Consider the following 14,455-nt stretch of genomic DNA (forward strand, 5'->3'; position numbering starts at 1 on the left):
AAATCAGCATGTATTGTATTGTATTGTATAATACACACAGATCAAAGTGTCAGGGGGCAAGAGTGTAAGACCCTTGTGAATGTCAACAACGAGCGGTCTTATCTGAGGCGGAATCAAGGTCAGGCACCAGGGACATGTGTGTGGGACTCTCGTCTCACCTCATGAGTGAGAGCGCTGCGGGGGCTCGGGGGAGGGAGCTGCCTGGAGCTTTGACTGATGTTGGCAATGGTGCAGCGATGCCTCAGTGATGCTCCTACTGTTCTGCCCGTTGAGGGCCTGGGCCCAGAGGATGGGAACCAACCATTCTCACACCATTCTGCTCATTTTCAGCCCCGCAAATTTTTTTGCTTGGTCGATCGAAAATGAGTTCTTCACGAACAGTCAACAATGCTAGTGTGTTACGACCTCCTGATCTCTGGTCGGATTTTCTTCACCCGGCTCTGATCGAGATCTATAGTACCAGCTGAGCTTGACTTATCTGCCCTCTGGACACAGACCTCTCAGAGCGGGCACAAAGGTCAGCCTCACTTTGGAGTCCATTACCACCAAGAAATAGGCACATTCTTCCCAGAGCTCGGTGGGCCAGGGTATAAGTCAGAGTGAAGAGAGGCAATTTTTTTGAACAAGAGCATTCACTTCATACTACTTGCTTTTTGTCCTACCGTCCAAACATTTCTCAAAAAGATGAAACAGAACTAAAACTCGACTAAATTGGCATACTGTATATCATAATTTGCAATGCATTACTAAAAAGGCTTACCCAAGGGTACACATCTGAGCCTTTTTATGTCAACTGCCACGATGCAATGTAATTTTGCACCCCTCAATCGTGCAATCAAATGCCAAATAAGGTTTACGTGTTATGTCTTTTAAAACATCAATCATAAACTCGGTTTTTAGACCAACAAAAAACAGGCTGGCCCTGTGCACGACTGAGTGACAGTGCAAATCCACTTTTTTTACAGTCCACTGTTTTATGTTGAATAAATTGGGTGAAAACACGACAGACTTCCCTACCCACTTTCCCAATTACTATGCTGTTCCAGTCTCAGGAAACAACGACAAATAACAAGAAGATAAAATGTGGAGGTTGAATTTAAGGCAATATGAACATGGGTGACGTGGGATCATGTTCAAGCATGTGCTTTTATTACATTGCACCTGCATATAGCCTAATACTTCATCATCACACTCTAACCTTGACTGTTTGAATGCTGATGAGTAGCAGACTTGAAGTTTATCTATCAGACTCTTATTTGTTAAAAACTGTGACTCAAACAATTCTCGAAATGTTCTTTTTCATCCCTCTAAGACAGTATGCCTGTGACACTAATGGACCATAACGATGATAAGACTGACAGGTAAGGTGTGCAGTAGCTTATATTGCTAAAAAAAAAGAAAAAAAAAGGACATAATTATTGTTTTATATGGGGCACGTCTTCTGGATTACCATATAAATGCTTGTTTGTATATTTGGCTGTTCTTGACAAATAGCTTTTATGAGTTCACTCTCCCGTGTAGACAAGATGTGCAGTGCAGAGTGAGTAGAATGGAAGAATAAAATGAGACATTCATCGGCGGGTGTTGATCGATGACTTTACTGTGAGAATGCAGTAGTGGCCGCCACAGTCATGATATATTGTTTAAGGATGCATTGAAAGCCGCACGTGAACACCAACAGTATACTTTGGCTCGTCCTCATCTCCATGCATGCGCAGCATGAGCAAGAGCACAGTTTGGTGCCTGGGTTCCAAGAGGAAGACGGATGTGTCCAGATATGATTTATGCACTGTCCTCCTGCTCCCTCTCCATCATCACACTTCCACAGCATGGGTAATGATGAGGGCAGGCTGGACAAGAGTGTGTTACTCTACAATGGCAAAAGATAATGGACCAGCCTCCGACTGTGCAGAGGAATCCGCTCAGACATCCAATTACTGCCTTTGAGATTCAGCTCTAGATGACCTAAAAAAAAAACAGAGCTCCTTCAACTGTAATGGAATGCAGCAACTAAAGGGAACAAAAGGTGACCGTGGGGGGTGGGAGGTTGGGGAGGGGGTAGGGGGGGTCATTTATAAATTGAATATTTCACTGTAAGAACTAGAATCTGGTCAAAACAGTACATAATCTGAGAGAGCCGACTAAAAGAAAGCAAGACATACATGCACCATTAAAGTGGACTAAATAATTTTTGGAATGTGTATACTCTGAGTTCACTCCATGTTCTTTAAAATTGAGAGAGTGTTTTGAGCACACGCAGCGAAGGTGAGTTTTTGACAACACACAGGAGGCACTCTTTAAAGTTCATTTTTCAAAATAGGGCTGCTGCTCTCCCTGAGGTGTCACTTGGTGGTCGAAATGCAATAAACCATGTTGGTCAAACAATCAATTCCAGCAAGGCTGCAAAAATCTCAGACGCGTCATGAATTAAAGATAAACCGTAAAATCCATCCATCCATTATCCGAGCCGCTTATCCTCATGAGGGGCACGGGTACCCTGGAGCCTATCTCGGCCATCTTGTACCCCCTAGTAGGTGGGGTACATCATGAACTGGTTGCCGGCCGATCGCAGGGCACCCTCACAATCACTCCTAGGGACAACTTGGAGAGTTTCATTAACCTACCACGCATGTTTTTGGAATGTGGGAGGAAACCAGAGTAGCCGGAGAAAACCCACAATGGCATGGGTAGAACATGCAAACTACACACTGGCAGGACAAAGCCCAGAATCGAACACGCGACCTATGCATCGTGAGGCGGACGTGCTAACCAGTCCTCCACAGTCCCTAAACTCTGGCATCCCTTCACTGGCTCCCCATTCATTTTAGAGTTATTTTCAAGATCCTCTTATTTGTTTTCAAATCTCTGAATAATCTCGCGCCACCTTACCTCTCTGAGCTCATCCGCCCGTACGCACCTGCCCGGCGCCTCAGGTCTGTGGACCAGACATTATTAGACGTACCAAGAACAAAACTGAGGCTTAGAGGGGATCGAGCCATTTCTGTTGCTGGTCCCTCTCTCTGGAATGACCTCCCACTGAACATTCGACAAGCCTCCTCGCTGCCCATCTTCAAAACCCTCCTCAAAACTCACTTGTATTCTTTGGTATTCGACTCAGCATGACTTAGATTTGTTCTTGGTTTTACTGTTTGGTACTTTCTACCGCCTTTATTACCAATTTGTCTTACTGTTTATTGTGCATGTTAAATTGCTCCATGTACAGCACTTTGTATGCAGCGATGGCTGTTTGAAAGTAATCTATAAATACTGTTGACTTGACTTGACTTGACTAAACCACAACAAAATAAGCCTTCCATTAGCAATACTCATTAGTTTTATTGTGTCAAGGTCTTTGGAGACATACTCTCGTCAGTCATGCGTCTTCATTCATTTGACAAGATTATCCCAGGTCAAAACCCAACATTTAATTACAGCAGCTTTTCCATTATGACATGCGACCGTCTATCTTATTAGACTAATTAGTGCTAATCACGGATAAAAGGACCTTCTCGAACTAAATCACAGAAACGGTGTGTCAACACATGCCTTCAGCGAGCTCTGTAAAGTCTCAGCTTTCAACTTGATTAAAAAAAGAGTGAAAACTATCTAGTTGCTCCATCCCTCTGATAAAATCTTTCTCGGCTTTCTCCTATGAGTGCCCAAATGAGCCTTCCTTTCATCTGTAACCTTTATCAACTATCAACCAGGATTGTGACGTTGTTCCACTACCCCCGACCCCCTTACAAATAAAAATGAATTAGATGAAGAGAATTTTTTACAATTACCCCAAAGAGCTGATTGAAGAATCAACATCTCAGACTGCATCTTTGCCCACAGTGAAAGAGCGGAACTAGAAGTTAAAACATCTGAACATCAAGCGTGATTTCTGAGTGTCGACCAAGGCAGGATGTCAATAGCACTAGCACTCTGTTTCTGGATACCAAATCAATATTAAAGCTTGCCACAATGAATCTGCAGAGTTGAAATGATCTGGAATCTTTGAAATGACTAAAGGATCAAAAAGTACAATCATTCTGTGCTTTAATCTCTGCCATCATGAAAATTGCAAGGGCAAGTGATATTGTCTTGATTGCTGTTCAGCAGTTTGTTTGTTAGATTATGCAGCAAAAAAACTCAGATCAAATAGGAATAGAGTAATTACTTTTATCATTTATCTTCAGGTGACAATATAAAATGTCACTTTATGTTTTTCTTCATGAACCTGGCGACCGACTGAAAAATTGATAGACCAACAGAATTACAGAAATCAGTGAAATGTTCACTTTTGTTTGAGCAATTTATTTTCCTGGTCTTCCATTTGAGTCATGGAAGTGTTTTCCCTCCCCAAGAATTAGAAAAAGAGTCTGTAAAGCACATATAGTATTATAATCTGTGTTGCCGAGGTACAGACCCTGTGAAGTGAATTCAGAGATTTCTTCCGAAACACATTTGCAGCCCAGACTAAAATTTCTGCTATCCTCTAAGTTGATTCAAAATGTACGGTATACGGTTATTCAAATAGATATTACTGTTAAATATGCAGTGTAATTAAAATGTTTCAAGCATCATCATCGCCAACCTTTTTTTTCCCAACTTTGGGTGATACATCTGTAATGTTCAATTAGGTAGTGGTGGGCGGAGTCATGCATGGAACGTTCGAGAGGTCAATACTCATTCTTTATTGTGCGCTAAGCAGTTAAGGACATCAACACTAGAGAGGCCGTGTGGTTAAAAATACTCTCTGAAACATGTGAATGCAGAGTCTGCTGTAAATTTTTGGACTATTGCTAGCCCGATGTAACTGGACCATGGAAGCGTTCTTTGGACCCTCATCATCATCTTCCTGCTGTCTGGATATAACGTCGTCGTGTACTTCATCAGCTCTCGGGCTTGTATCTTGGGTTGAGTCAATTCCGTTTGTACCTGGGTACGTGGACGTAATTTCATTTCTCACCGCTCATTGAACCCTCACTATTTACACGTAACCGAAGACTTGTGACTTTGCTGCGCACCCGTCGAGGTTAGATGCCGAACATAAAAGAGGAGGAAGGAAGGAAATTACTCTGGGTCTCCAAAGGTGTGATTTAAAAAAAAAGATAACAAGGTAAAAAAATGCAATTTACTTTAGAGTGCCTCATTGTTTGCTGTGAGTTGACACCGAGAAATTCAACACAGTGAGTGTGGGCACATCACACAGTGAAAGGCAGAAGAGTGTGGTGGAATGATTTTTTTTTTCTTCATACAATGTGACTGGCAGCGTGTGGTCAAAGCTTTGTGCTGCTGTGCCCACTTCAGAATGCTTTGTTGCCATGGCATAGAAAAATTGAATCCCTTTTTTCAGGTCGTAACACGGGTTGACTAAGATTCAAGCGGGGCGCGGTTTAAGTGAATTCGTCCGACATGGCCACAGCATTCAAGAGCGGTGAGAGTAACTTGATTTTTAATGATTTATATACTTTGATTTATTGAAGTTTTTTGACTCATTCAAATTTGTCAGTGTTGTTAACACAGTTCTATGTTATGTGTCACATTTAGAAAACATATACTTTCATTTTATGGAGACTAAGATTTTTGTATGATGACTAAAGTTCAAATTTACATTGCGCGGTTCATTGAAAAAGGCCAATCATTTCCATGTTTTGCCCTATTTTTGTCAAATTGCATGCTTCCGATTGCAAAGTGCTGCTCGCTACAATGTGGTCACCATGCATTTGTTTGATTTGTTAAGTGTTCACCGTTGCCAGATGTTGCCCCTCTTTAATTATTATTCTCATTCTTCCTGTATTTACACTTGTTTGTAAAAATACATTTCAGCATGAATATTTCATTATTACATATACTGGCCAATCACATTTCCTCTCTCCTGTTTTCCTTCACTCTCCTCCATTTACTTCACAAGTCTGTGTAGAGATCTGTTTCCTTTTCCAATTTCTGGGCTTTGTTCTCTCCTCACTGGTGATGGGGAAGGCAGACATGTCAGTGTGTGTGTGTGTGTGTGTGTGTGTGTGTGTGTGTGTGAAGGGTTTGACAACTGCTCTTACATTAACTTCCATTCAGCCAGGAGTAGAGCAGCGGGAGGGAGTGGAAGTTATCCGTGGGGCCTTTCATGCCACAGTGATCCCAAGTAATCTAATTCCGTCTTCCTTTTTCTCGCTTGTGTGCCTCTCTCATATTGCTGCATGCAGATTGCAGAAGTCTAATTCTGTGTGTGTGTGTGTGTGTGTGTGTGTGTGCACGCACGAGTAGAAGTGAGGGACAGAAGAGGGACAAAAGGGGACAGGGCAAGACCGAGAGAGTTAATGAGTTCTGAATGTGTCTGCATGTAGAAGTAGTTGTGTTCTGTGTTAAGTACTGTGGAGTGGATCCACAAACTGTGCACCTTGGGTAGTTCAATTGCGAAAGAAACCTTTGAAAAAGTGTGTAGCTGTACAGAGAAATGAAATTAAATGGAAATATCACGTAACAACGCACATCCTGGGGATGTAGATTGGTTCAGATTTGCAGCATGGTCATCCAGTTGACCAGCAAGTCAAATCTTAAGAGGTATCCTTCCCAAGGCACTTGCATTGCCTCAGCCAAACTTTGTTGATGTCTAAAGTATCGATATGTGTCACAATATGTCCAGAAAATTAAATACACATCAATTAGTTCTATCTCCAAAAGTACTGCATTATTAAGACAAACAAATAAAGCCAACACTTAAGGTTATTGAGAGGGACGCAGTTACCGGGATTCACATGTGAATATGAAGCTTACTATTCTCAACCAATCCACAGGCAGCGACTTGTCTCGCTCCAAGTTTACACAGATACTGTATGTCTCTTCTCAATTTAACAGCTGATACTCTTGATAAAATTGTGTAAAAAAATGGTCCCGGCAACTATTTGAGGATATTTGCGAATACTTGTCTATTCTTATATCCCGCAGAGAATTGCAAAATCTCATCAACTAGAATTCACGTGAAATCAAGTGATTTTTTTTTCTTCAAAATAATCACTCATAATTTTACAAATCAACTCCATGCCCTCCAAATTGCTTGTTTACAAGGATGAGACAACAGACACGAAATTTAAATGGAATTAAGAAAGTTCTGCAGAACATACAGTATATTTCTATTTATCTTTATACCCGATGGCTTTCTTCAGTTTGTTCCACCAGCCCATGTGAAAAGCAAATGTTGGGTCATTTGAATCTTGACCACTTGTGCTGAGTCCAGATGTTCTTGACTTTATCAGTCCCAACATAATGAGCATTTTCATATCACCAACAAGCCAGATGGATGGTCTTACAAGTTTGCTTCACAAATCCACCTGGCAAAGAGCCAAAAAAAAAAAAAAGAGTTTGCAAAGGAGCAGGTTCAGGTGCCAGAAGTTGGTTGTCTCCACACAACACAGATGCGAAGCCAGTGATGAGGCAAAAATAAAAATATTAGCCCAGTGATTCATTGGCAAAAAAAAAAAAAAAAGCAGGGTTATGTTGGGTTGCAAAGGAAAAATACACTACTGTGTTGCCTAGTATTGTGTTGTTATGGCACTTAGTTGAAAATAATTAACAAATTTAAATCGATTTCTTCATGCTTTGATTTGGAGTAATATCTGCTATGTTCCAAATGTATGTGGACATATAAGGATGCTGAACTGTCCTCACTTTTTTTCAACACACCGCAATTATTCTCAGCTACATCTACAAAGTATATACTGTGGCCCGGCGTGGGATTTTCTCTTCCGATTTCAACCCTTTTCAAAATAATCGGAATCAGATGGAGGAAGTTTCAGGTAAGTTTCAGTGTTTGCATTTGGACACACATTTCTTCAGACAATTCTGCTTTTCAAACAAATATGAAAAAGATCATAAGTTTGATTTAACATTAAAGGACTTCATGCATAAATAATGGTTTGACTATTTTCCCTCATTGTTTTGCTGACAGTATGTACTTCATCCCTCTATGGCTTGAATTAATAAATGCAAATTCATCAATTAATGCTTTTTTTGTGTGCACGTTTTGTACTTGAAAATGCAAAGGACATACCAACAATTTACATCACTGTTGTTCTGAACATGAAGGGACCAAGAAAAAGTTATTTCATTCAATTTACATATTTTTAAATGAATCATCCAATTATCTGGACAGTTATTGGAATTTGTTTCTGTCAACCACTGGAATCAGCAACGGGCTAAATGAAAAATCCTTATAAGTCGAGCACTTGTATAAACTGATCTAGTTTCGTTTTTACATAAATCGTATTTTTTTCCACATCCTGAAAAGATGCATGTATATTACTTTTTTTTCTTAATAAGCTGTAATCAAGTCAAAGTCAACGGTGTATACTGTATACGTAGTGTTTACGATGGCAAATAATGGAACTGGGCTACCTTGGTGAGTGTTTGTGAGCTCTCCTGCTGTTATTGTTATTCACAGAGGTGGTGGCATTTTGTGTCAGGTTACATGTCGAGCGTCAACACAGAGCCCTGATGAGACTTGAGTGTCTCTATCGTCACATTATTAGGGGAGCATGTTCCTTTCAGGAGAAGAAGTGGAGAGAGGGCTCAGCTTTAAAGAATTCACAGTACAGTCCATGACCGATTTAGTCTGAAGTTCAATGGACTTTTCTACTACTGTTAGAAATAATGAAATAAAAAAATATTACGATTGTTTGTAAATCAACATGACAAAAGATGGGATTACCTGCACCACATTTTATTGAAAATGTTGTAGAAACCAGCCAGCGATATGGATTGCAAAGAAAGGCAGCGGTACCAATATTAGAGGAGATAACAAGCACCTGCATCCAAATCAAAGTAGGCAAAGGGAATATCAAACCACATTCACCGTGCATCATCTATTATAATACACACGACGCACTATTCATCTTCTTGGAGATCTGCTCCCAGATTATCCTGCCTCTAATTGATTGAGCCAGGTTTAGCAAATTGTTTGTAATCTCAAATAACTAAAATTGATTCTGCCACAATGATAAAAACCTGCATGATTTATAGTAAGCCATCAAATCCCTCCTCAATGTAGAAGGGGCAGAATAATAAGAGTGAAGAGGCAGACACTGCTGGAACTGATTGATGACGATATATTTGGGACGTTGCAGGAGTACGCTATCATTCAAGGAATTCATTTTTCCAGATACGATAGTGGAATTCCATGTTCTTGCACAATTTTCCTCGAGAACAAGTTAAATACCATATGTATCGGTATATGATAAAAGGTGTAGCATTTTCTCCTTGAGCAGGAAGTCTTGTTTAATTCCACTGCCATCCTCAAATGGAGCCTTTGCTGAAAAATGTATTCCAATAATTGTGGCTGTTTTTATTTTTTGTAGCGGCAAGTGCGGGTGCAGAGACTACATAGTCTTAGAGCGAGGCAAGCAGGCAGTTGATACATCAGTGACATAAAAGGACGCGAGAGAAGCAAGTCGAAGAATCCAGCATTAAAAGCATACTTTCAATTATCCTAAGAATGCATTGGCGGTGGATGCGTCACATTCTTATGCATCCAGGAACAGCCACCCACAGACATCTATTATCTTTTACCGCTATAGGCACTACTTAGAGAATCACATAGCGCTGCAGTCTGGTTTGTAGTATGCTGCATAGCTTCCATTTCCGAAATAGAAATGGAAGCTATGGAGGCTTTGTTTCAGTAATCAGTGCTGATGTCTTTGTCTTCATGTGGTCGATGCTGCTCATTTTTCATCTGAATGTTCCGCGTCGAAATTCTCACGCGACACTTCCTTTGATGGTTCAGCAAAGCTCCAGTGAAGTACCAAAGACCTGCCATGTGAGCTTCAAAGTGTTAATGTATGCAACAGACCCTTCTTTACCCTGCTGAGGGAGACGGAGCTACAGGCTTTTACTCTCTGGCCAGAGCAATCCCCAGAACCCATCTGAGGCCTGCTGGGACCCAAAGCAGAGATCTCTTCCTGCCTCTCTCCTAAGTACACTCTCAAAGCACAGAACTATTGTTTCATCCTCACGTTGCATTTGTCACGGGTGAAAAAAACCCAAGAAAGTCTGGATGGTGCTCCTCAGATATAAGTGTAGTGTAGTCAGAATAGTGATGATTAGATGGTTCTAATCTAAGGTGTAGCGGTTTGCACCATTGTCACGGAATTAATTTGCTGAATATTTCATCATACAACTAGAATTTTGAATCATTTCCCAAAGTGTATCGTGACCTGTTGTAACTGTCATATGCTTGTGCAGGAGTTTTTTTGCCTAACTCAAATTATCCTCAAAATGAGGATAGTTCGAGCATGTTTTTTTTTCTCCCCCTCTCCCTCCCTCGTGGTTTCTTTCTGACTTCCGGGTTGAGTCCCGGAATTGTTTTGTGTTTTTTGTTATTGTTAAGTGTACTTGGGTGTCTTGAAAGGCGCTTATAAATAAAATGTATTATTATTATTATTATTATTATCATCATCAGAGTATCTTCTAGTGTAGAAGGCCACAGAAAATTTTGACTCTGACTTACTGTCGACTGAAAATGACATCGCAGATGCTCAGGGCTCAGGTAACAGAGGTGTAGCTGTGATTGGGGACATTCTAGCTCTCTCTCACGGCCAGTACAAGAACCACCCTGTACCTGCTTGATCCGAGATTCGACTTCCCGATTGAACCTCCTCTCCAGCACCTCTCAACAGACCTTACCAGGGAGACTGAGAAGTGTGATCCTCCTATCGTTGGAACACTACTTCTAATCACCTTTCTGAAACAGGGGACAACCACCCTAGTCTGGCATTCTGAAGGCACTGGCCCACCATCTCCACGTGATGTAGCAGAGATGTGCTGACCAGTACAGCCCCACAACATACAATAAGCGACTTTATTTTGTTTTATTTACCTTTCATTCATTCATTCATCAGTCAGGGTGCTTCATGGCAAGAAAAGAGGGAGGATTACAGATGCTGTTTGGAATTTGATCGACTTTGTGTAAGGAATTTAGTAAACTCACTATACAGTGTGCAACACCTGCTTCTCTGTGTCACTTTAGCCAACTATTTTGGGAAGGCAGTGCAAAGATGTGTAATTTGATTTTACTATGTCATAATACATTTTATTTCTGGTTCTGTAGATGCTTAATCTCATGCCTCCAATGGTCCCCATCTGTGGTGGCAAGACACACTTTGGAATGACTCATTTAGTTGCCCACTGAGCTGAGGTTGAATGGCACATGTAATGGTGTGCACATTATTCAACAGTTTTTTGTAAAACTCAAAAATTGTTCAACTATAAACTTTGGAGGTTCCACTCCATTTGTCCATGTCTCTGGCGTCACCTCACCATGGCCAAGGGCACGATGCCTGCCACATCCTCTTGTGCCAGTCGGATCTCAGTGTCAGCGTCCTGCGTGGCAGAGCGACTGGCCGGGTATTCCACCTGCCACGCCATCCAGCGGCTACCCGGCAGCTCTGGGAAACTCTCAATTTTCAGATCCACTTGCAACACCCTCTGGACTCCCATGTCCTCCCTAGTAGAGTGCAGAAAAGAAATGGTGCCAATTAATGATTCATCAGATTTCTGTGATGTAAATGATGTGCCAAAATGTGCGACTTTGTGTGAGCGTGTGTTTGTACAAATATATGCTTGTTCAACAGTTGTTGAACTTGTCGGCTCTAATGTAACTAACGGTCGATACCAGCTGCCTGCGGTATCTATGATACCATAGGCAGCTGGTGGTACTCTTAAATCTGTGACATTTAAGAGCGATTCTTTCAAACGTCATGTTCCTTTGTGTTGAACTATTTGGATACTGTTCTATTTTGTGGAATTATATGAACCATTCTATTCCAGTTCTCTCATGCTTTACCAATGCTGACGTCCACTGCAAACATATTAAATGCTGCGTCTCTTCAAGGATGTACTTTTTCTCTTGTTGTCACCCCGAGAACAAAACTGATGCCGGACCTTGTCACAAGTGCCTGTTTTCCGTAACAGAATGTAAATCACACAGCATGCCTCCGTTCAATCTACACCTGCCCCGAATTAAGTCAGACAAATGATGAGCACTGATCGTAAAAATCCTCATAATGCTTTCAGTCTTGGGTGTTAGCCCAGAGAGAAAAAAAGGTCATCTTTCAACAGAGGGTTGGAGGTGGCGGGGGATGGTACCAAAAATCTTACTATACAAATAAATGGCAATTGTTACAAGAAATTGAATTTGGATGCTGAGAACTGCAGCTGCGGATTTGAAATGTCAAAGGAACTGAGTATCGTGACACCAATTAATACATCACATCACTTATCATGTAATCCGCAGACATCAGACACGGAATAAGTTCTTTGAGATGATGGATGTCAAGTCATCAGTATTAAGATTAAGATATCCTTTATTTGTCCCGCAATGGGGAAATTTACAGTCAGAGTTCAGAAAGGAAAACACGGTCGAACTATCCTCTTCTGAAGATAATTTAAGTCCAGGATAAAAAAAGACCCAAACACATAAATACGCATATGACAGTTACAACAAGTCACAAGACATAACATGTAATGAGAGGGCGGGTGGATTGGAAAGGGGAAGGGGGTGGGGAGGTGGGGGGGACCGTGATGCAGTTTAACTGACCAGCTGCACGGTCCCCAATGCGCTCTGCAGATAATACTACGTCACGGGGGAAAAGAATCGGAGCGATGAAGACGGTGATAATAAGGATATGTATGCGTGTACCATACAGTTATTACTGTACAGGAGTCCTCCTTCATAATGTAAATCACATAAGTACTAACATAGGTATAACTTAAGTAAGAGTCAAAAAGAGTAACTCCAATAACTCCATGTGATACTTAAGTGGGATAGAGGAATGTATGTCAAACAATACAATAAAACCCACAACTCAAAAAAGTATAGTACTTTTGGGGTCTACCACAATTTCTGGCAAACAAAATGTAACGTCACGAAGTGAGGAAATTCATATTTTGAACATCTTGGAAAGACAACAGTGCACATGTACTTTGTAATATCTTCAATTATAGATACAGACATAAAACACGAAAATGATAAATAATAGAAATTGCAAGTCTTACACTAATTTCACATACTGTTCAGGCTTACTCTGAACGAGTGAAAGATCAGTTTGGCAACAAAGCAGGGAAAAACAATATTTCGCATACAACGGCAAGTGTATAAATAATACAGATGACACACAAATAACTTGTCACATTTCATAACAGCGTAGCGATTAGAGAATAGTGGCTTGTTGTGCGACCTCACAGGGTTATATAACTGCTCCACAATGGTGCAAAGAGACAGATGATGCCCTCTTGCTTAGAGACCAGCTAAAGCCAGAATGTTCGTCGGGCAAAAAAATAAAAATAAACTGGTCTAGAAATAAACCTATGAGCACCACGCAGTTGCTAAAACCTGTTTTAACTATCAGCTCGGATGCCCTACTTTCTCTCCAATGTGTACACACAGGCTGCTTTGCTAAAAAGGTGAGACAAGAAAAGCCGACTAGGATGCGCATAGATGTTTTACTGTACTGTACTCGCTTTGATTTTGGGTAGAAAGTTTGTTGAGTTGACACAACAATGAAATACAATTGAGTATTGACTCACTAAATTGTTCAGAGTCCATCTTTCTGTGGGTGTGCAGAATGCTGCAAACCAATGATTTTGCAATGTTATTTTGCAAATAATTTTTGCTACGCTTCAACACAAAAGTCCATTGCTTATGATGCTATGTTAGGGAACTCATGTATATCACACTCACACACACACACAAAAGAAAAATCACTTTCTTTGTCACTGGGAGGCATTAAAATACGAACTATGGACAACATCACTGGTGATTCTGCATCAGGGCAATGGACATAGCAACAGTCACATCTTTCTTTCCTTAAATTATGTATGTTATGTAACGCAGTAGTGATTCACTTGGTAAATGCATACATTCCAACATGTTAAGACACTTTTCTCACAAACCCCAACAGTGTTATTTTTTGAATAATGACCTTAATGTATGAACAGTATGTATGATTTCCTGTTAGTGCTGTCTCTCGCTACAGGGCATGAGATCACTCATTGTAATGCAATATACAGTGCCATACATAAACCCATGCCCATATAGCTCTGTTTTTTAAAAATGTTTTTGTGTTTTATTTTGTCATACGGTGTTGTTGTTCGTGTGGACCCGTTGTGGAGTTTTAGCGTTTTGGCCACGGAATTTGTCGAAGGAGAAAGAATATCTCCTTGATGGTTGCACCCTTTTGATAGGCACACGTGTACTAGCACTGATTTTGATAGGGGGACTTCGGGGCGATTTGATTGTCGTTGTTCGACAGCCCCGGGCCGCTTGTGTTTTTTGCGGCTGTAATGGGCAGCATTTTTCACAGCCCCATTTTCTTCAACGGTGATGTTGGTACTATTGGACAGTCTGTGTTGGTGTGGCTGGATGGAGGGCTGCCAGAGCCGAGGATGAAAATAGAGGAGTGCGGCGTGGTGCACGGATGTATAT

The 14,455-nt window shown here is 41.0% G+C and overlaps 1 protein-coding gene across 1 annotated transcript in view; it reads right to left on the bottom strand.

Moving 5' to 3' along the window:
• The window catches only part of si:dkeyp-14d3.1 (transmembrane protein 132C), a 123,264-nt gene that overhangs the window by 30,944 nt on the left and 77,865 nt on the right, over positions 1 to 14,455 (bottom strand). The window contains exon 4 of the mRNA XM_052068003.1: positions 11,290 to 11,476. Coding sequence (XP_051923963.1) covers positions 11,290 to 11,476 — 187 coding nt within the window. The remainder of the gene's footprint in view (positions 1 to 11,289; positions 11,477 to 14,455) is intronic.

This window comes from Hippocampus zosterae, chromosome 6, assembly GCF_025434085.1.
Source record: "Hippocampus zosterae strain Florida chromosome 6, ASM2543408v3, whole genome shotgun sequence".
In the NCBI taxonomy this organism is placed as follows: Eukaryota; Metazoa; Chordata; class Actinopteri; order Syngnathiformes; family Syngnathidae; genus Hippocampus; species Hippocampus zosterae.